At 41.8% G+C, this 22,034-nt stretch overlaps 2 protein-coding genes across 4 annotated transcripts in view; one reads left to right on the plus strand and one right to left on the minus strand.

Moving 5' to 3' along the window:
• usp7 (ubiquitin specific peptidase 7) overlaps positions 1-4,774 on the plus strand; it is a 50,801-nt gene extending 46,027 nt beyond the window's left edge. For all 3 annotated transcript variants that reach the window (XM_062964323.1, XM_062964321.1, XM_062964322.1), the window contains 3 exons: positions 922-993; positions 1,405-1,495; positions 2,992-4,774. In XM_062964323.1, the coding sequence (XP_062820393.1) occupies positions 922-993; positions 1,405-1,495; positions 2,992-3,098 (270 nt within the window). In that variant the 3' untranslated portion in view covers positions 3,099-4,774. The remainder of the gene's footprint in view (positions 1-921; positions 994-1,404; positions 1,496-2,991) is intronic.
• A 1,229-nt stretch (positions 4,775-6,003) lies between these two features.
• On the minus strand, positions 6,004-16,410 carry LOC100563817 (lipopolysaccharide-induced tumor necrosis factor-alpha factor). The gene is made up of 5 exons (XM_008116807.3): positions 16,226-16,410; positions 10,963-11,333; positions 10,736-10,813; positions 7,180-7,339; positions 6,004-6,532 (listed from the first exon to the last, which is right to left on the minus strand). The coding sequence occupies exons 2-5, from the start codon at positions 11,318-11,320 to the stop codon at positions 6,424-6,426; spliced, it is 705 nt and encodes a 234-aa protein (XP_008115014.2). The 5' UTR covers positions 11,321-11,333; positions 16,226-16,410; the 3' UTR covers positions 6,004-6,423.
• Between the last annotated feature and the right edge of the window lie 5,624 nt (positions 16,411-22,034).

The following is a 22,034-nucleotide window of genomic DNA, read 5'->3' on the forward strand; positions in this document are numbered from 1 at the left end:
TCCAGTCCAACCCCTTCAGAGATAGATAGATAGATAGATAGATAGATAGATAGATAGATAATAAAACCATAGAATCCTAGAGTTGGAAGGGACCCCAAGGGCCATCCAGTACAACCCCTTCAGAGATAAGTAGATAGATAATAAAACCATAGAATCCTAGAGTTGGAAAGGACCCCAGAGGCCATCCAGTCCAACCCTTTCAGAGATAGATAGATAGATAGATAGATAGATAATAAAACCATAGAATCCTAGAGTTGGAAGGGACCCCAAAGGCCATCCAGTCCAACCCCTTCAGAGATAGATAGATAGATAGATAGATAGATAGATAGATAGATAGATAGATAGATAATAAAACTATAGAATCCTAGAGTTGGAAGGGACCCCAAGGGCCATCCAGTCCAACCCCTTCAGAGATAGATAGATAGATAGATAGATAGATAGATAGATAGATAGATAGATAGATAGATAGATAGATAGAAAAACCATAGAATCCTAGAGTTGGAAGGGACCCCAAAGGCCATCCAGTCCAACCCCCGTCTACCTTAATGACACAATCAAAGCCCTCCCGACAGATAGCCACCCATTCTCTTTAGCCTTCTTTCAGATAAACATGGCTCTCATGTCCCCTTCTCTCAGCCTTCTTTCCTCCAATCTTAAGTGGTCTCATTTTTATTGCTGCTTGTGCCTTTTGAGTGTCAGTAGTGTATTTATTAAAGCATGGAGACAATAAACAATGCTGCTGCAGTTGTTGGTATTGTCATCTTGGATTAGCCAGAAAGTTTAGCAGCGCCTGTCACATCTTTCTTTTCTCTGCATGCCCTGTTCTGTTTCCCATAAGGGCTCATGGCCAGCCTTTTCAGAACCCTGTTGACTTTCATTTTCAGCATAACTGAAGTCCTCTCCTTTTCCTTCCTTCCTTAGGGCGAACACTTTCGAGAGGTGATGAAGAGGATTCAAGTCGTCCTGGACATCCAGGAGAAGGAATTCGAAAAGGTATGGCTCTGGGGCCAGGACAGATGTTGTGCTGAGCACAATGTAGCTTTTGAATTGAATAGATGGTTGTATTTGTATTATTGCCATGAAGAAAGACCATCTCAGCCTGAGAGGCAATGATACTGCATTGCTTTTAAATTAAAGAACATGAGAGAGCATTGAGTTTTTTTTTTCCGATCAAGTTCATACTGTCAAAGAGCAGGGGACCTGAACACTTAAGAATATTTAATTCTTGTTGTTATGTAATCTGCATTTTATCAGTAATTTTTGTCCACATTTTTCCTGTGTATATCCTTTATATGTATTTTAATAATAATTTCTGTCATGCTGTATGCCTGAGGAGAGGTGGGTAATAGATTATTATTATTATTTTTAATCACCCTCATATCTCTCAATTTCTTCTCCCCAAAGTTTAAATTTGCCATTGTAATGATGGGTCGGCACCAGTATCTAAACGAAGACGAATATGAAGTGAACTTGAAAGATTTCGAGCCCCAACCCGGTGAGTGTCGTCCACTGGCTTTGATTTTTTTTTCTCCTTTCAGACTCAGTGGGGACGGCTATGTTATAATGCTATTTAGGGTATAGGTCAGCCAAATGAAGCCCACTCTGGTTTTGGTTTCTCATTGCCACCGAGTGGCCGCTTTAGAGATTACATGAATCTCTTGTGCAGGGTTTACAGCTGACTCTGCAGAAGATGCTTCAACTGTACTCCATACAAAGGGGAGAAGATATGGGTAGTCCCTTTTTATCATGACATGCAGGTGCTTGTTTATATCAGTAGATGTTTAATTCTTTTGTAAGTTTTAAATATATCTTTATGGCCAGGGTTGGAGCCCCAGGTGGCGCAGTGGGTTAAACCACTGAGCTGCTGAACTTGCTGACGTAAAGGTCGGCGGTTCGAATCCAGGGAGCGGGGTGAGCTCCCGCTGTTGACTTCAGCTTCTGCCAACCTATTTATTTATTTATTTATTGCATCATTTTTGCCCCGCCCTTCTCACCCATCAGGGGACTCAGGGCGGCTTACATTATAAGCATATGCATCGATAAACAGTTCACATCACATTTAAAACCATTAAATTAAAAATTACATTAAAATTAGGAACTTGCATTTAAAACATACATAATTATACATTCATGGCGCTTATTGTGTTTGAACCTACCCTGTTTCCCTGACAATAAGACATCCCCTGAAAATAAGACCTAGTAGAGGTTTTGCTGAATTGCTAAATATAAGGCCTCCCCTGAAAGTAAGACCTAGGAAAGTACGTACTATAGATTGTTGTACATGGAAATAATGGAAGTAACAAGAAAGTCTTGATAGGATTCACAATTTGTCTGGTTATGCTGGTTTGTGATGACAACTACTGTACAGTATGTAATAAATGTTCATTTTTTGTTCAAAAATAAATGTGAATTCTTCTTCATGGAAAAATAATACATCCCCTGAAAATAAGACCTAGTGCATCTTTGGGAGCAAAAATTAATATAAGACATTATCTTATTTTCAGGGAAACAGGGTAGCAGTTTGAAAACATGCAAATGTGGATAGATCAATAAGTGGGAAGGTAATGGCGGGAAGGTAATGGCGCTCCATACAGTCATGCCAGCCACATGACCTAGGAGATGTCTATGGACAACACCGGCTCTTTGGCTTAGAAATGGAGATGAGTACCAACCCCCAGAGTCGGACACGACTAAGACTTAATGTCGGGGGAAAACCTTTACCTTTACCTTATGCCCAGGCTTATGAACAAATAATTCGCTAGCACAAAAAGGGGTTGCAAAAAGTTTAAAGAGACAAGGTTATGGAGCTATTTTTAGGTTGTCATTGAACTCCAGTTCCCAGCATCCCCAGGCAGCGGTCAGGCTTGTCAGTTGCAGACGCTTCAGGTGGAGAGACCTTTATATTTTCCCCTCTTGCATTTGTTTCTCCACATCTTAGTTGTGTATTCATTCTTTCTTTTTCCTCTTCTCTCTTTCTTTCTCTCTTTCTAGGAAACATGTCTCACCCAAGGCCATGGCTAGGACTTGACCATTTCAACAAAGCCCCAAAGAGAAGTCGCTACACGTACCTTGAAAAAGCTATTAAAATCCATAACTGACTTACCCCTCTCCCAAGTTTGTTCGAGACGAGGGAAAAAAAGAGGGGGGGAGGCAACCATAAGTGTGTGTGTGTGTGGCGTGTGTGTGGCGTGTGTGTGTGCGCACCTTTTTAACAACCGACCGTAGGACTTTTCCGGCACACGTGCACACGACCCGGCGTCTCCAGCGAGAGGAGCTTTGCTGCCGGTGGGATTAATTTTATTTGGAGGCTGCTCCCTTTGGCTTCTCTGTACCTTTTATTGACTGCCCTCTTTCTTCTGTTTTGTTTTTCGAGCAAAAAAAAATGAAGGTGTTTTATAAAACAAAACGAACAAGCTTTGGGTGCCAACGAGAGTTTTTAATGGGGGATCGAAAGGAGGCGTCACAAAGGGGAGGGGAAGCAAGTCAGTGTTACCGGCGGCAATCTCGGCTCGCAATGCATTGAATGGGCCAGCCTTCCCTTTCCCCCGCAGTTCCTTTCCCCTGCCATCAACTGCAGTATGACTATGGTTAGGCTCACATTCCCTTCTCATTTTGTTTCCTCCTGTTATATCCTTTGGTTTTTATTTTTATTTTTTTGGGCGCCTTTGTAAATGCAAACAGAGAGAGAGAGAAAAAAGACAAAACTCAACGTCATCAATAAATAGCAATCTCTACTTCATGGTGTACACTGTTGGCACTTATTCGGACACATTTTGTTGCGTTTGGGTGGATTATCTCCTTTTTTAAAAAAAAAGAAAAATAATATTATCATTATTATTCATTTTAAAATAAATGGAGTTGGAGACACCATTGGGTTTACTTTTTTCCCTCCCCACACCTCACGTTTTTCCTTTTTTTTGCCGAGGAAAAAAGTCAGAATCCTCAAAGAGGGAAGGAAGAAGATACGACATCTTTTGAATTCCCTTTTAGAGATGGCTAAGCATTAAAAAAAAACCTTGAGGTATGCATTAAAAGCCCTTGAGGCCATGCATTGAAAGACCTTGGGGTTTTGCATTAAAACCCTTGGGTTTATGCATTAAAAACCCTTGGGGTTTGGCATTAATAGCCCCTGAGGATAAAGACAAAGGAGGATCAAACCTGACGCCTCCGAGGATTTGCTTCATAATGGAAATTAACGAATCTGGGAACGGGAGAAGCGACACAGGCCTTTTTAGCACCAAAGGCATGATGTTCACTAGTGTTTTAGTAAGCTGTCGACTTTGTATAAAATGAGAGCGAGGGGCTTGGGCGGGCGCAGAAAATGTATATTTAAGGGAGGATGTGTACAATTGGATGCTCGGAGGCGGCGTTTGGGAGGCCAGGGGGGTCGGGGAGGGTGCTGCCGTCTGCGAGCAGATTTCACAGATGTCAATATTCCTATTAATTGTGTGTAGTTTTTATTTCGGTTCCCCAGGCGGCTCCCCCTCCCCTCGTTTTAGTTTGGAGCTAACGGCAGCCCGTTTGTGTCTATATCAGGTTTTCTTTTCCCCCTTTTCGAGTGCAGTAAAGCTATAGAACCTGCAGTTTACACTCCCCTTTCTTTTCCTTCTTTTTTTTTAAATTTCACATTCTTTATCTTCTTCCCCTCAGTACTTTATTTTTTTTTTGTTTCTGTAGCTCCCTGTGCAATGATTCTTCCTGTATATTGCCTTTTTTTGCTGGATAAAAAAAAAGAAATGTTGTATGTTGAATAAAAATTTTCTATAAAATTGTACTTTAGTGAGTTGATGGCCTGGACGTTGAAGAAGACTTTTCTCCTTGCGAGGTTTCTGAAGATATGACTTTTTGCATGGCCACTATCCAGTTGCGAAATGTGGGTTTGACTTAAAGGACAATGGGTAAAAGTCATCTGCTATTATCTGAAATGATAGTGGTTGCTATATTTGTATATAATAATAATAATAATAATAATAATAATAATAATAATAATAATAATAATAATAATAATAATGGAGCCCCCAGTAGCGAAACCCTTGTACCAGCAGGACTGCTGACCGAAAGGTCAGCGGTTTGAATCCAGGAGTGGGATGAGCTCCCATCTGTCAGCTCTAGCTCCCCATGTGGGTACATGAGATAAGCCTCCCACAGGATGGTAAAACAAACGTCCCCTGGGCAATGTCCTTGCAGATGGCCAATTTTCTCACACCAGAAGTGACTTGCAGTTTCTCAAGTCGCTCATGACACAATAATAATAATAATAATAACAATAATAATAATTTATCCAATGTGTTGTCAAAGAGGATGCCTGTCATAAATGTGGGCAAAACATCAGGAGCGAATGCTTCTGCAACATGGCCAGACAGCCCAGAAAACTCACAGCAGCTCAATAATTTATCCGCCTCTTGTGAATGTATCACTAGACAAGAATAAGAGTTATACACTGAATGTAAGGCCAACCTCTGCAACTGTTAGATGTTTAAATTTGAAAGTATGGCCTTTTAACTAGTTTTAGATAGAATACATTATCATGGTGTATATTTCCTGGTGTTTTTGGAGTTTTTTTTGCATATGCCCCATTTACAAAAATTGCAAAACTTTCTTCTGAATCGTATCCCATCCCTATAAATACGTTGTTTGCTTCTACCTAAACTCTGATTTTGCTAAGCTGAGATCAGTAAGAAGTCCTTAAAGGCCAAGGCTTGCTTCCTATTTTGCAGGCCCACCAATAACTTCTTTTTTATTCCTAGACAGAACCGGACGACATTGTTTTGGCTTTTATTGGTGGGGGGAAACTGGGAAATCTCCCAGGTCTCTAAAAAATGTAATCTGATTTGCAATGTTTGATGGAAAAGTTTTATCTCAAACACATTCGGTGCTTTATATGGAATCTTTGCAGCGTACGTTTCCCTTGTATTTCACACAAAAAGAAGACCCTTTCTTTTGGGAAAAGCCTAAAGATCAACAGTTGAAGGTGCTGAAGTACTTGAGGGTCAAGTGCTCCACTTAAGACCAAGGAAAAGAAATTTTATTTCTCTAAATAATAGATTTCAATCTCTGGTTTTTTCTTGATTCGAGCTGCAATAGGTTTTGAGGCATGGAAACGCAAGATGAGCAATGCGTTGATTGGTTAGTCTGTTCATGGCCAGCACCGAAGCCCGCTATGGCTCTATTGATTCAGACTCTAGAATGAATCCAGATTTGACATAGAAGAGGATCAGAAGTAAAAACCCCAAAGAGCTGGAGTTAGACCTGGAGTCAGATCCGAGGCTGAAAATCCAGATTTCTTTGTCATCACCTTCTTCTGACAGTCAAGGCGACCATAAAATGAGGACTGCAGAGACTACAGATTTGGCTGGGAAGAAAGTGAATGCAGTTTGCTCCCCAATGATGATGCTTTCCTCCCCTTCGGAGTTGCTTCTTCTCCTAGAGCCGCTTGTATCGGTAGACGTGGTACCGGCAGCAAGGACAGTAGTGGTCCACGTCTTTGGAGCATTTCGTCAGAAAGGGAACAAAGCAGCAGCCTAAGCAGCAGCTGTAAGGAAAAGGGAAAGAGAGGCATTAATAGCGTTTATGAATATAGTGATATTACTTAAGTCTAATGTGTACCTTTCTGTGGCTAAATGACCTTGTCCAAAGATAAGATGTTATTTTAAAAGTGAACATTAGAGCTCTCGACCTGTCCCTTTGCCTCTTCCTAGAATCCAGTTTTGATTCTCCGGCAATCCTGGCAGATGGAAACCCATCTAACGTGCTTCTAGATAGTGCCGCAATAATGACGATAATAATTTGGATTATTGATGTTGCCATCCCAGGTGACAGTCGCATTGATGAAAAACAACAGGAAAAACTCAGCCGCTATCAGGACCTCAAGATTGAACTTCAAAGACTCTGGCAGAAACCAGTGCAGGTGGTCCCAGTGGTGATGGGCACACTGGGTGCGGTGCCAAAAGATCTCAGCCGGAATTTGGAAACAATAGACATTGACAAAATTATGATCTGTCATTTGCAAAAGGCCACCCTACTGGGATCTGCACGCATCATCCGAAAATACATCACACAGTCCTAAACGCTTAGGAAATGTTCAACTTGTGATTTTGTGATACGAAATCCAGCATATCTATCTTGTTTGCTTTGTCATAAAATAAAATAATAATAGCATCAAACCGCATGGACGCTCACCCCAAGAGGCACATGGCGGTGCACAAGGCGTAGGTCAGGGATCCCACCCGGAAGGTCACTTCGGTGGTGATGATCTGGCGGCAGCAGGGACAAATGGTGGAGGCCGGTTTGCTGGAGAAAATCCCGGCCACCACGACCGGAGGGTTGTTCGTCATGCAAACTGTAGAAATAAAAACTTATATGAGATTCACCCCATAATTCCACAGTCTTGCGTGGAATCCCTTGGATTAACCATTGTAGGTTCAAAGGCATGGATGAGTTTGCTTTTGCTTCTTCCCATTGGGAAGGGCAAGGTTTTTCTCTCTGTTGTAGAGTTGTTTTTATAATCAACTAGCTGTGCCCTGCCACGCGTTGCTGTGGCCAATTGGAATTGCAGTGAATAGCCTTGCTGCTTGAAAGCCTGGCCGTTTTCTACATAGGGTATCCTTGCTAGGCCAGGTTGAATGGGACGAAGTAGCCTCGTGGTTTCCAAAGTCTGGCTTTGAAGCTGCAAGGCTGTTCAGTGTTAATCAAGGTGGGCCACAAAGGGGTTGATATATGTGTGGAATAACGTGCAGTGTGGTAGAAAGAACTGTTGTCTGGTTGAGGCAGGTGTTGCTATGGATCTCCTTGATTAGCATTGAATAGGCCTGCAGCTTCAAGGTCTGCCTGGTTAGTACCTGGAAGAATCCTTTACTGGGACGTGTTAGCTGGGTGTGATTATTTAAGTTGTTTCGCATTGAATAGTCTTGTAGCTTCAAAGCCTGGCTGCTTCCTGCGTGAGGGAATCCTTTGTTGGGAGGTGTTAGCTGGGCCTGGTTGTTTCCTGTGTGGAATTCCCCTGTGTTCTGAGTGTTGTTGTTTATTTAGTGTCCTGATTTTAGAGATTATATTGTTGTGTATTGTTATTAGAGCCCAGTGATTATTGCACATTATATTGATAATGTTATATTATTTGCCTGGAACAGGATTATATGAGGCCCCTTCTACACAGTGGTTTAAAATCCACAGTGAAATGGGTTTTTTTTGTTTTTGATTTTTTGCTGTGGCCTAGGAGGCAGCCTGGCTTTGAAGCTGCAAGGGTATTTAGTGTTAATCTAGGTGGGTCACAAAGGGGTGCATTCCAGTTTTGGGGGTTTTTTTGGCCCCATGGAGGTTGGGGATGTGTAGTTTGTTTGTAAGAAAGTAGAGACGTGGATGAGGGGTTGTGTTGTCAATTTTCTAGGTTGGGGGGCCTTTAGTTTTGTTGTTTTGCCCGGTAGAGCGATGCCATTCTCCTTTTATATATATAGATAGATTTATCATGTTCTTTTTCAGTAATACTAAGTCACATGATACCATTTGTTTGCCTATACACAACGTATACCACCAAGGCACCCATTGAAACTAAGGTCCCATCTCCACTTTCACAATGCAGTGAACTGAATTATATGGCAGTGTATACAGTGCCATTCAGTGCAGTATATGGCAGTAAATGGGGCCCAGTTCCCTTGCCTTAAAGCCATGCAATCGAAATATTATTGCTCTTCTGCTGGGAAAGGCAAGATTTTAACCCCTTATCCTTTAATGGAGTGCAAACTCCCTTTTTTGTCCCCAGGATTGAATTGACAATATTGGAAGGAATAGCCAAAATACGGCTTTGTAAAGTCCAGGCTCTTTAAAACAAATAAGGGCAAGTCTCTTTAAAAGTCATTTCTTTGGTTAGAGAGACCCTTCCTCTCCAAATACCAGTCATGGGACAATGTTTGAAGGGTTGGAAGCTTGGGATTTAGAGGTGAGAAGGGATTTTTAGTACAGTAGAGTCTCACTTATCCAACATAAACGGGCCGACAGAATGTTGGATAAGTGAATATGTTGGATAATAAGGAGAGATTAAGGAAAAGCCTATTAAACATCAAATTAGGTTATGATTTTACAAATTAAGCACCAAAACATCATGTTATACCACAAATTTGACAGAAAAATTAGTTCAATACGCAGTAATGCTATGTAGTAATTACTGCATTTACGAATTTAGCACCAAAATATCACGATGTATTGAAAACATTGACTACAAAAATGCGTTGGATAATCCAGAATGTTGGATAAATGAGACTGTACTGTATTTGTACTGGTAGTATTAGTATGATTATTTTCCTACTTGCCACAATCATTGGACTCTCCTTTCTTCGCTTAGAAGTAATCCTCACTAGCTGGAGATGAGATGGATTTTATCTATTTTGAGACTTTTCCAGGAAAGTGGGATATAAATAATTGAAAAGCACATTTCCTGAAAGAAGAATCAGGAAAATAAGATTTTGACGGCAAACAGAAAGTCAGCTGCTGTCCTCCCATCCTTTTTGCCTTGTTTTTATTTATGTTGCTACTTTGAAATGGTCATATGACTGGTCAAATACATTATTATATTATTAAATAATTATTAGTATTGGAATGTTGTTGTTGTTCCTGACAAACATGTATTGCCCTAAGCCATCTCTTCAGTAATCCAAAAATATTTGACCTGTTATTGGATTGATACCCAACTTTTCTCCCATAATGGGATTCAAAGTATTTGAGGTTGGCTTGGTTTTAATGAAGCAAGGCCTGCTAGCATTGCAAAAACTCAGAAATTATGTATTTTGCATTCATTGTCTTATTGGGAATCCGTGAGGGTGAATTCATATCGGAAGGGTTGCTTTTTATCTCGATCTCCAGGCTTTCAAACAGCGTTCTTTTAAACTCCAAATGTATCCAAGGAGACTGTCGGTGGACCATTTTTGGTCCTTTCTTGAAATTGCTCAATGCACTCTTCTTTTTGGCTGAAGATCTTGTAAAACTACAACTCCCAGGAGTCCATGGCAGTTCAAGCATTCATTTGAAAGTGTAGATACAATTGTGAGCTGCAAAGTTTGACCATGAGGACATTCCTTGCTCCATCCTCTGCAAGAGTTAAGGCAAGGGTTCCCAAACTAAGGCCCGGGGGCCAGATGCGGCCCTCGAAGGTCATTTACCTGGCCCCTGTCCTAAACTTTAGACTTAGGGTTGCCCTAAGTCTACCTGGTCTTTGGAGGTCAGTTTGCTTACCTATGGTCTTATGAGATCGTCTAGATGGTCTTTGAAGGTCTCTTTGCTTAGCTACAGCCTTATGAGACTATCTAGATGGCTTTTGGAGGTCACTTTCCTTACCTGTTGTCCTATGAGATTGTCTAGATGGCCTTTGGGGGCCCCTTTCTTTATCTATGGTCTTATGAAACTATGGTCTATGAGATCGTCTAGATCAGGGGTCCCTAAACTAAGGCCCATGGGCCGGGTGCGGCCCTCCAAGGTGATTTACCTGGCCTCTGTCCTAAACTTTAGACTTAGGGTTGACCTAAGTCTAAAATGACTTGAAGGCATACAACAACAACAATCTTAATTTTGGACTATTTCATCATAGTCTGGCCCCCTAACAGCCTGAGGGACTGTGAATCGGCCCTCCACTTAAAAAGTTTGAGGACCCCTGAGTTAAGGCATCTCATGAACAGGTGAAGAAAGACCCATTCTGTGATCATTAATATGCAGAACTGAGCTCATGAATATGCATGTCTCTTCCACTTACTTGGTCCCAATCCGGAGTCGTAAGGCATGTCTTGACAGGAGTATGGAGGGGGAGACGGACAATTCCCATAACAGTCATCTGGATCAAGAAAAGAAAACAAGAGAAAGGGGATAAAAAGTCATCAAAACATCCGGAGGGCTAAAGTTTGTCCATGCCTGGCCTAGGCGCACCGTAACCGACCCAGGCTTGGACATTTGCCCCCCAATTTTCACCATTTGGGGACGTACTTGTTATGCTATACGCGTCTCCTGAAGAAGACTGGGGCATATACGGGTCCGGCATATATTTCTCCGGGGCGTAGGGCTGGGATTCATAGGACTCGGGGCCGCAGGGCTGAGATTCGTAGGTCTGGGAGGTGTAGGGCTTGGTTTCGTAGGTCTGGGAAGTATAGGGCTTGGGTTCATAGCTCTGGGAAGTATAGGACTTGGGTTCGTAAGTCTGGGAAGTATAGGGCTTGGTTTCGTAGGTCTGGGAAGTATAGGGCTTGGGTTCGTAGGTCTGGGAACATTGTGGCACGTATGGCTCTGGACGGGGGTCAAGCTCGGTCATTGGGATGGTGACGTGCTTAATCGTCTTCTGCTCCATCTTGAGAGTTAACCTGCAAAGCAAGACAACAGCAGAGATGAGGAAGGAATCCTGAGCATATCTTCGGCTGCCTGGAAATAAAAGTTGGAAAAATATAGGCCCACTACTCCTTTTCCCCCTTTGGCATCACAACCTGCAAATTGCTACCAAAAGGAATAGAGAACAAGATGAACCAGTTTGAGTTTTAAAGAGTCCTGGGTTCGATAAGGTAAGATGCAAATTAATATTATTGTCGTCATGCAATGCAAGCAATGTCATTAAGGCAGTATAATAAGTGATCTAGTGATAAGATAGTAGCTAATCGTGTTGTCGAAGGCTTTCATGGCCAGAATCACAGGGTTGTATGTTTTCCGGGCTGCATGGTCATGTTCCAGAAGTATTCTCTCCTGGCGTTTCGCCCACATCTATGGCAGGCATCCTCAGAGGTTGTGAGGTATATCTCACAACCTCTGAGGATGCCTGCCATAGATGTGGGCGAAACGTCAGGAGAGAATACTTCTGGAACATGACCATGCAGCCCGGAAAACACACAAGACCTAATCACGGGACTCAAAAGGGGCTGACCCACCCTGCAAGCTGAAAGCAATGCGAAACCAGAATATATGTACAGTAGAATCTCACTTATCCAACGTTCTGGATTATCCAATGCATTTTTGTAGTCAATGTTTTCAATACATTGTGATATTTTGGTGCTAAATTGGTAAATACAGTAATTATTACATAGCATTACTGCATATTGAACTACTTTTTCTGTCAAATTTGTTGTCTAACTTGATGTTTTGGTGCTTAATTTGTAAAATCATAATCTAATTTGATGTTTAATAGGCTTTTCCATAATCCCTCCGTATTATCCAACGTATTCGCTTATCCAACGTTCTGCCGGCCCGTTTATGTTGGATAAGTGAGACTCTACTGTAGCATTAATGTGTAATGAACTACTTTTTCTGTCAAATTTGTTGTCTAACATGATGTTTTGGTGCTTAATTTGTAAAATCATAACCTATTTTGATGTTTGTGTGGCCATGTTCCAGAAGCATTCTCTCCTGACGTTTCGCCCACATCTATGGCAGGCATCCTCAGAGGTTGTGAGGTATGGAGAAAACTAAGCAAAGAGGTAAATATATATCTGTGGAAAGTCTAGGGTGAGAGAGGTCAGTGTGAATGTGTGTAGTTAATCACTTTAACGACTTTAATCACAGTTAACGACTCTAAACAAAGGATGCCCCAGAGGCAGGAAGAAGACAGCAGATAAGCTTTTCAATGCTAATTAAAGTGATTAACTACACACATTCACACTGACCTCTCTCACCCTAGACTTTCCACAGATATATATTTACCTCTTTGCTTAGTTTTCTCCATACCTCACAACCTCTGAGGATGCCTGCCATAGATGTGGGCGAAACGTCAGGAGAGAATGCTTCTGGAACATGGCCACACAGCCCGAAAGACACACAACAACCCTGTGATCCTGGCCATGAAAGCCTTCGACAACATATTTTGATGTTTAATAGACTTCTTCTTCCTCTCTCCTTATTATCCAACATATTCACTTATGCAACATTCTGCTGGCCCGTTTATGTTGGATAAGTGAGACTCTACTGTATATACCCCATGAAAAATCCATGAAGCCATTTGTTCTTTTGACCAAGTCAGAGACACAAAAACAACACGGACAGCCTCTGTTTGTCGGTGCACGTGCTTTTCCTACGCTCCGTATCTTGCCTCTGTTTTGCAGTGGCTCCCCAAAGGAGACAAACAAGGCCTCGATGTGCAAGTGTGGTTCCTGGTGTGATGTCATGGCCCCCACGTGTTGGTGATATCAGCCTTTAATGAGAGAAATACCTTCCTCTAATTACAGGCCTCGATTCAGAGTGGCCTTTCCAAAGCCTTGCTCATCCTGCCTGATTTGCCTCAGCCTGGCGCTCCAACCCATGCAAATTGGCCCCGTTCATGCATTCCTGGTCAGGACAAAAGAATGTGGAGGTGGGTGGCAATGGACCATTCCGTGGGCCGCCATAAACGTCCACATTTTTCCTAAACGATGTGGTTGATTCGTATGCCATTCCTTTAGCAGAGAGCACTTGCCCTACGATGACAACTGGCAGCCAAAGAACAGCTTCCAAGTGATGGGTTTCCCATTTGGTTTCACTCCGAGTCTCCTTGTTTTGGAGCTGCATTTCCACGAATGCAACAGAAACTGTAATTGGTTGCTGGCTGATGCTCATATTATTGTTATGCTGTTGCTGCTGAATATGTTTGCATTGTGAATTGCGTTTTTGTCTTTCTGCATTTGCAATTGTATTTTTATGTAATTACATTTTAACTGTGTTGTTGGGCTCTGCCCCATGTAATCCCTTTGGGGAGATGGAGGCGGGGTACAAAAATAAAGTTATTATTTTATTATGACACAGCAAACAAGATAGATATGCTGGATTTCGTATCACAAAATCACAAGTCGAACACTTCCCAAGTGTCTAGGACTGTGTGATGTATTTTCAGATGATGCGTGCAGATCCCAGTAGGGTGGCCTTTTGCAGTTGGCAGATCGTAATTTTGTCAATGTCTATTGTTTCCAAATGCCGGCTGAGATCTTTTGGCACGGCACCCAATGTGCCCATCACCACCGGGACCACCTGCACTGGTTTCTGCCAGAGTCTTTGAAGTTCAATCTTGAGGCCCTGATAGCGGCTGAGTTTTTCCTGTTGTTTCTCGTCAATGCGACTGTCACCTGGGATGGCAACATCAATGATCCAAACCTTTTTCTTTTCCACAACTGTGATGTCTGGTGTGTTGTGTTCCAGAACTTTGTCAGTCTGGATTCGGAAGTCCCACGGTATATTTGCGTGCTCATTTTCCAATACTTTTGCAGGTTTGTGATCCCACCAGTTCTTTGCTGCTTGGGAGGTGGTACTTGAGGCATAAGTTCCAATGGATCATTTGGGCCACATAGTTGTGCCTCTGTTTGTAGTCTGTCTATGCAATTTTCTTACAGCAGCTGAGGATATGATCAATGGTTTCGTCAGCTTCCTCGCACAGTCTGCATTTTGGGTCATCAGCTGATGTTTCGATCTTGGCCTGAATTGCCTTTGTTCTGATGGCTTGCTCCTGGGCTGCAAGGATCAGGCCTTCTGTCTCCTTCTTCAGGGTCCCATTCGTGAACCAGAGCCAGGTCTTATCAGCTTTTCCTTCAATTTTGTCAAGGAACTTTCCATGCAATGTTTTGTTGTGCCAGCTATCAGCTCTAGTTTGTAGTGCGGTTTTCTTGTACTGGTTTTTTGTCTGCTGTGCTTTGAGGAGTTTCTGATTTTTGACTTTAATCAAAGCAGGTTCTTCACTTTGCTTTACATATTCTGCCAGGGCATGTTCTTCTTTTTTGACTTTATTATTATTATTATTATTATTATTATTATTATTATTATTATTATTATAATATTGTTTTGGGGTGTACGAAGCCCCATCATCCACAGCCATGCCTGCCTTGTGATGATAGGCTACAGGACTCCCAGTGCCTGAGTCCTTAATATCATGGACCCAGAAATTAAATTAATTACTTCCTATTGACTCAATGGGTTAGTTCTAGTTTTGGACCTGCAATTGGATTTGGAGCAGGGTGACTACAAATCCCCAAATCGCCCACCTAGCATGGGGTTCTGGGAGTTGTAGTCCAACCCATCCATATCCTCAAACACAACTGGAAGCTGGTTTCTCCATCTGATCCTGTAGTGACTCTGTTTGATCTTCTCTCAATTTTTTTATCTGTTTTGGAATAGTTTGAAGCTAGGAAAGGGTATGAAGGTTGGGATGATGGGATGGACAGTGACTTTTGGGGTCCTGTGCTGGGCCTTTAAGGGCTATTCAGAAGCTTTATCAATGACTTGGATGACAGACCAGAAGGCAGGCAGATCCAGTTTGCAGATGGGACCAAATTTGGGAGAGACTGCAAATACCCAGAGAACAGGACCAGGATCCAAAATGATCTGAACAGATTAGAGAGCTGACACTTCGGCAATAACAACGAAATGTACAAATATAGGAATGAAAGGGATTATTATTATTATTATTATTATTATTATTATTATTATTATTATTATTATTATCCACCCTACTGGGATCTGTGAGCATCATCCGAAAATACATCACACAGTCTTAGGCACTTGGGAAGTGTTCGACTTGTGATTTTGTGATATGAAATCCAGAATATCTATCTTGTTTGCTGTGTCATAATAAAATTATTATTATTATTATTATTATTATTATTATTATTATTATTATTATTTTATTTATTCCCCACCTCTTATGATGGCTCATAATAGTAGACCAGAAGCTGAACATGAGCCAAGAGTTTGATGCGGCAGCTAACAAGGCCAATGCGATCCTAGACTGCATCAATAGCAGTCTGGTGTCTAAATTGAGGGAAGTTATATTCGCCATGGAAGAAAGGGATCTAGGAGTCTTAGCAGACCAGAAGCTGAACAAGAGCCAATAGTGTGATGCAGCAGCAAACACAGGCCAATACGATTCTAGGCTGCAACAATAGGAGTCTAGTGTCTGAATTGATAGAAGTAGTGTTGGCTATGGCTTGATAATAGTTATTATATGTGTATGTATGCTAGGAGCCCCCAATGGCGCAGCGGGTCAAACTGCTGAGCTGTTGAACTTGCTGACCAAAAACAGTGGTTTGAATCTGGAGAACGTGGTGAGCTCCCGCTGTTAGCCCCAGCTTCTGCCAACCTAGCAGTTTGAAAACATGCAAATGTGAATAGATCAATAGGTATTGTTTCAGCGGGAAGGTAATGGCGCTCCATGTCTTCAGCTGCTCCAGAGACTGGGATACAACAGAGCATTGGATTCAAATGGCAGGAAAAGGGATTCCACCTGAACATTAGGAAGAAATGATTTCCTTACCTGTGTGGACCAGGATGAGACGGAACCGGTGCCTTTTCCCCAGAGTGTCTGCTCACTTCATCGGCCGCTTGGCTCCTCCGATGTCCAAGGAAGGGTCATGTTCTATTCCTAAGATCTTGCCGACTCGGAGCCCAGGTCCGGAATGAGGGTTTATCCCATCTCAAAGGGGCAGGAAGAGATGGGAGTTTGGCCGGAAGGGAGGAGAAATGGAGCAGCCGTGTAATTACCCTCCGGTTAGCCAAACGCTCCATCCTCTTTCCAAACGCAAACATCCCAAGGAGGAATGCCGGGGAACGGGTTGGATGGCACAGGGCTCATTTGGTTGGGCTTCCATTCAAGATAGCACCTCTGTTTTGTTTTGGAGAGTTTTGCAGTGCTGATCCAAGGTCTGCTGACCTGCGAGGGGCAAATTTCGGTGTCTAAATTGGGTTTTCTATGGCTTTGGCTGCATCTGAAGCAGTATAATCCAAAAAGTCACAGATATCTATATAGTATAAAGGAGGTAAACAAGGGTTGTGTCTGTTAAATCACAGTAATATTGTGCATATATATCCAACAAAATATTAATACACAGCAGTGTAGTATTTCTAAAATAGATATTACAGGATTAAATTCTCACAAAATGTGTACATATAGCAAAACAGTTTGAGTTAAATTCACTCTACTGCTTAAAGCATATAGTGCAGGGATAAGCTTTTACTCATATATGTACAAGTAACAAAATAGTTAGAGTTCAATTCATTCTTTTGCGTCTTTCTATAACAATATTATAGTTGCGTAGTAGGCATGTCCGATCGATGAAAAAAATGTTTCAATTCTCATTTCTAAAGTAGGGGGTGCTGGCGCTTCGATATAGAAAGTATTTCCGATTTTTTCACCCAAAAATTTTGGATATTTATGAAAATTCGTAATGATTCTAAATGTTTCTAAAATGGCGGACGCGCATGCGCAATCGCTACACACCGGGCTTGTATGGCAATCTTCCATGTGGACACAGAGGATGTTAGCCCCCACCTTTGCGTCCATCGTGGAAGCTTCTGATTGGCCGGGGAGCGGCAGCCATGTTAGGCTGCGCTAAGCTCCCATTCAAGGTAGGTTGCAGAAACAAAAAATGTTTTTAAATATTTTTTAAAATATATTTTAAAAAAAATTTTGGGGGGGAATTAACGAAATATTAAGAGACAATTAGAGAATGGGCCAACAATGGTTCGAATTACATTACTGGTTGTGCTGTGAGACAATGTCTCGGAATGCGTACCAAAAAGCGAGAACAATCCGAAATAATTCCGATATACGATTCAAAACGATTTTTTGGACATGTCTATTGCGTAGTATGCTGCAAGTAGTTGTCTTCTTTTGCTTTCCTGCATATGAAGAGGAGGTTGGTAAGTAGAAATGAGAGAAGTCTCTGATATTAGAAATATTTGTTGTGTCCTTAAAGGATGCACGACAAGGAGTCCCAGGTTTTTTTTCTTTGTTTCGGGTCGAGCCCTTCTTCAGGTTTTTTTTAAGGACAATTAGGTTGCAGAGACTCTATATTCTCGTTCCTACATAAATATCAACAGACAAAAAACAATAGATATGCCAAAAGGCCAAAACTGTTTTGCTATATGTACACATTTTGTGAGAATTTAATCCTGTAATATCTATTTTAGAAATACTACACTGCTGTGTATTAATATTTTGTTGGATATATATGCACAATATTACTGTGATTTAACAGACACAACCCTTGTTTACCTCCTTTATGCATCTGAAGCAGGCCAGGATTTTGGCAATGGTTGCAGTGATGATACAGAATCCAATATCTTCTCTTACTGCATCTGAAGCAATGGTTGCAATGATACACAATTGCAGTGGCTTCACCTGACTGTATCCAAAATGATAGTTGCAATGATACATGATTGTAGTGGCTTCTCCTAACTGCATCCAAAACAATGGTTGCAATGATTCATTATTACAGTTTCTGTGCGAGAATGCAACCCAGATCTCCAAAAGTCATCTTCCAGCACTCGAATCGCTTGCCTGGCAAAGGTGCTGCAATGTTTTGAATGTTAGATGAAGGCTCTAGAGTACAGGGTTTGAATCCTCCCCTTTGGCCATGAAACCTAATAAGTGCCCTTGGGCGGGTTGCACTGTCTCAGCCTCAGATAACCTCTTCTGGCCATAACAGCCTTGCCTTCGGGCCTTCCAGAAAGCAACAAACTGCTCCTTCTCAATTTCCGTCTCTCGGAGCATCTATATAAAACTTTTTTTTCCCCAACACGCCCTAAATCTGGTCCTGATCTGGCCGGTGGGTGGGATCCCCAGTTTATTACAGGTGTGAAATGCAGAATGTCCTGTTTATTACTAGGAGGTTTGTATTAAAACTCGGTCACACCTGTTGCCTTTCCACACAGGCCTCATTTGACATGTGCCACGTCTTTATCTGTGATCTGGACGAGGGGATAGAAGGCGTCACTCACAGTGCAGATAGGAGGGATACCCCATATGGATCGGGTCGGGATCCACAGTGATCCTTATAACAGATTAGAGAACCGGTTGGCTATATGTAAAGGAGAAATGTAAAGCAGAAATAAACGAAATATACAGATATAGGATGGGAGATACCTGGCTTCAAAGCATGTGTAAGGAATCTAGGAATCTAATAATAATAATAATAATAATAATAATAATAATAATAATAATAATAATAATATAATTTTATTTTTATACCCCGCCTCCATCTCCCCAGGGGGACTCGGGGCGGCTTACAAATACAAACGAACATACAATAATATCAAATACCGAAAAAACGCGCAAATGAAAATTAAAAAGACATAAAATAAAGTCACAATCATTAGTAAAACACAAGTTAAAACACAGCAATCTTAAGAGGCCACAAGCTGAGGATGAGCCAACAGTGTGATGCAGCAGCGAAAAAGGCCAATGCGATTCTAGGAGTCTAGTGTCTAGATGGAGGGGAGTAATATAGGCTGTGTTTTGATGATGGATAGATGAATGGATATAATAGAAAGGCAGATTAGACAGATAGATAGGCATGAAAGGGACCTAGGAGTCTTAGTGGACCACTAGCTGAGGATGAGCCAACAGTGTGATACGGCAGCAAAAAAGGCAAATGCGATTCTAGCAGTCTAGTGTCTAGATTGAGGGAAGTAATATGGGCTGTGGCTCGATGAGGGATGGATGGATGGATGGATGGATGGATGGATAGATAGATAGATAGATAGATAGATAGATAGATAGATAGATAGATAGATAGATAGATAGATAGGCATGAATGGGATCTAGGAGTCGTAATGCACCACTAGCTGAGGATGAGTCAAGAGTGTGATGAAGCAGTGAAAAAGGCCAATGCGATTCTAGGCTATAGGCTAAATAATATTGGGTATGGCTTGAAATATATATACAGTAGAGTCTCACTTATCCAACATAAACGGGCCGGCAGAACATTGGATAAGAGAATATGTTGGATAATAAGGAGAGATTAAGGAGAAGCCTATTACGCATCAAATTAGGTTATGATTTTACAAATTAAGCACCAAAAACATCATGTTATACAACAAATTTAACAGAAAAAGTAGTTCATTCCACATTAATGCTATGTAGTAATTACTGTATTTACGGATTTAGCACCAAAATATCACAATGCATTGAAAACATTGACTACAAAAATGCATTGGATAATCCAGAACTTTGGATAAGCGAGTGTTGGATAAGTGAGACTCTACTGTATACACACACACACACACACACACATATATATGAAACTGATCTAGGAGTGTTAGTGGACCACTAGCTGAGGATGAGCCAACAGTGTGATGCGGCAGCTAAAAAAGCCAATGTGATACCTAGTGTCTATGCCAAGGAAAGTCCCATTGTGAGGTCCATCATCGGCACTCTTCATCAGTCAGTCCATCAACAGCGTGTTGCTTAACCAATTAATTTACAACTTGATGTCTGTCATCATTAGAGATCAATGCGCTTAATTAAACGATACTTAATGCTCCAAGGAAACAGTGGCCCTTGAGAAAGTGGCCTCCTTCTGCATTAGAACTCCGCAAGGGACTTGACCTGAATAATAAAACTCTTGAGTTGCTTTTTCTGAGCGTCAACTCCTTCCTCTGGAAAAACAACTAACCCAACATGACCAAATGGCTGGGGGAATTCTGAACCAAAGTTGCTTTTGTAAAATGCCTTAAGGATGCTTCCGTTCCTGAATTCGAGAAGTGGCTTTCCAAGTATTTCAACCTCAGGAAAGCAATCTTGAGAGCCAGGAGCGGGGGTTTGGCATCCCAGTTGAGATAAAAGCAGGATGATGGCAACGACAACAACAATCCAAGTTTGAGCACTGAACTAAGAGTAAGTGGGAGGCCTGCTTTTGAATCCCAGTTTAGCAATGGAACCCTATTGGGTGAGTCACACACACTCAGCTTCAGAAGGAGCCAATGGCAGAACTCATCTATATATATAAAAGAGTGATGGAATCCTGGCGACCGACAAAACAACAAAACTACAGGCCCCCCAACTTCGAAATTTGACAACACAACCCATCATCCACGCCTCTAGGTTGATACAACAAAAAGAAAAGAAAAATAAAGTCCTGATTAGAGGGAGAGGAATAATTGTTTTTATCCAATTGCTGCCAGTTAGAAGGCTAAGCTCCACCCACTTGCTCTCCTAGCAACCCACTCAGCCCAGGGGACAGGCAGAGTTAGGCCTCACTTAGGACTCTTCCACACTGCCTATAAAATACAGATTAGCAGATTTTAACTGGATTATATGGCAGTGTAGACTCAAGGCCCTTCTATGCAGCTATATAACCCATTTATAATGGACATAATGTCAGGGGAAAACCCTTACCCTTTACCTTAACTACCACCAATTCCTCAATACTTTATTTCCCATACCACCAGACTTCGCCACAGCAACGCGTGGCCGGGCACAGCTAGTATGAAGTAATATTGGATGATGATGGTTATTATAATTTGAGCTAAGAGCCAACTGGAGACCTGGGTTCAAATCCCAGCTTGGCTGTAGAACCCTATTAGATGAGTCACACTCTCTCAGCCTCTGAGGAAGGCCATGGTGAAAGCCACCTGAATGATGATGATGATAATCAGATAGTCATAAACGCTTGGGAAGTGTTCGACTTGTGATTCTGTGATACGAAATCCAGCATATAGATCTCATTTGCTGTGTCATACTCTGTCTTTGTGTCATCATCATTATTATTATTATTATTATTATTATTAATAATAATAATAATACAAGGTAAAGGTTTCACCTGACGTTAAGTCCAGTCATGTCTGACTCGGGGGTTTGGTGCTCATCTCCATTTCTAAGCCGAAGAGCCGGCATTGTCCGTAGACACCTCCAAGGTCATGTGGCCATTGGCATGACTGCATGGAGCGCCGTTACCTTCCCGCCAGAGCGGTACCTATTGATCTACTCACATTTGCATGTTTTCGAACTGCTAGGTTGGCAGGAGCTGGAGCTAACAGCGGGTGCTCAAGCCGCTCCCGGGGTTTGAACCTGGGACCTTTCGGTCTCCAGCTCAGTGCTTTAATGCACTTCACCACCGGGGCTCATAATAATAATAATAATAATAATAATAATAATAATAATAATAATAATAATAATAATTTATACCACCTCGCAGCAGTAAAGAACTGGTGGGATCACAAACCTGCAAAAGTATTGGAAAATGAGCACGCAAAGATACTGTGGGACTTCTGAATCCAGACTGACAAAGTTTTGGAACACAACACACCAGACATCACAGTTGTGGAAAAGAAAAAGGTTTGGA

This window comes from Anolis carolinensis, unplaced genomic scaffold (assembly GCF_035594765.1).
Source record: "Anolis carolinensis isolate JA03-04 unplaced genomic scaffold, rAnoCar3.1.pri scaffold_13, whole genome shotgun sequence".
Taxonomy (NCBI): Eukaryota; Metazoa; Chordata; class Lepidosauria; order Squamata; family Dactyloidae; genus Anolis; species Anolis carolinensis.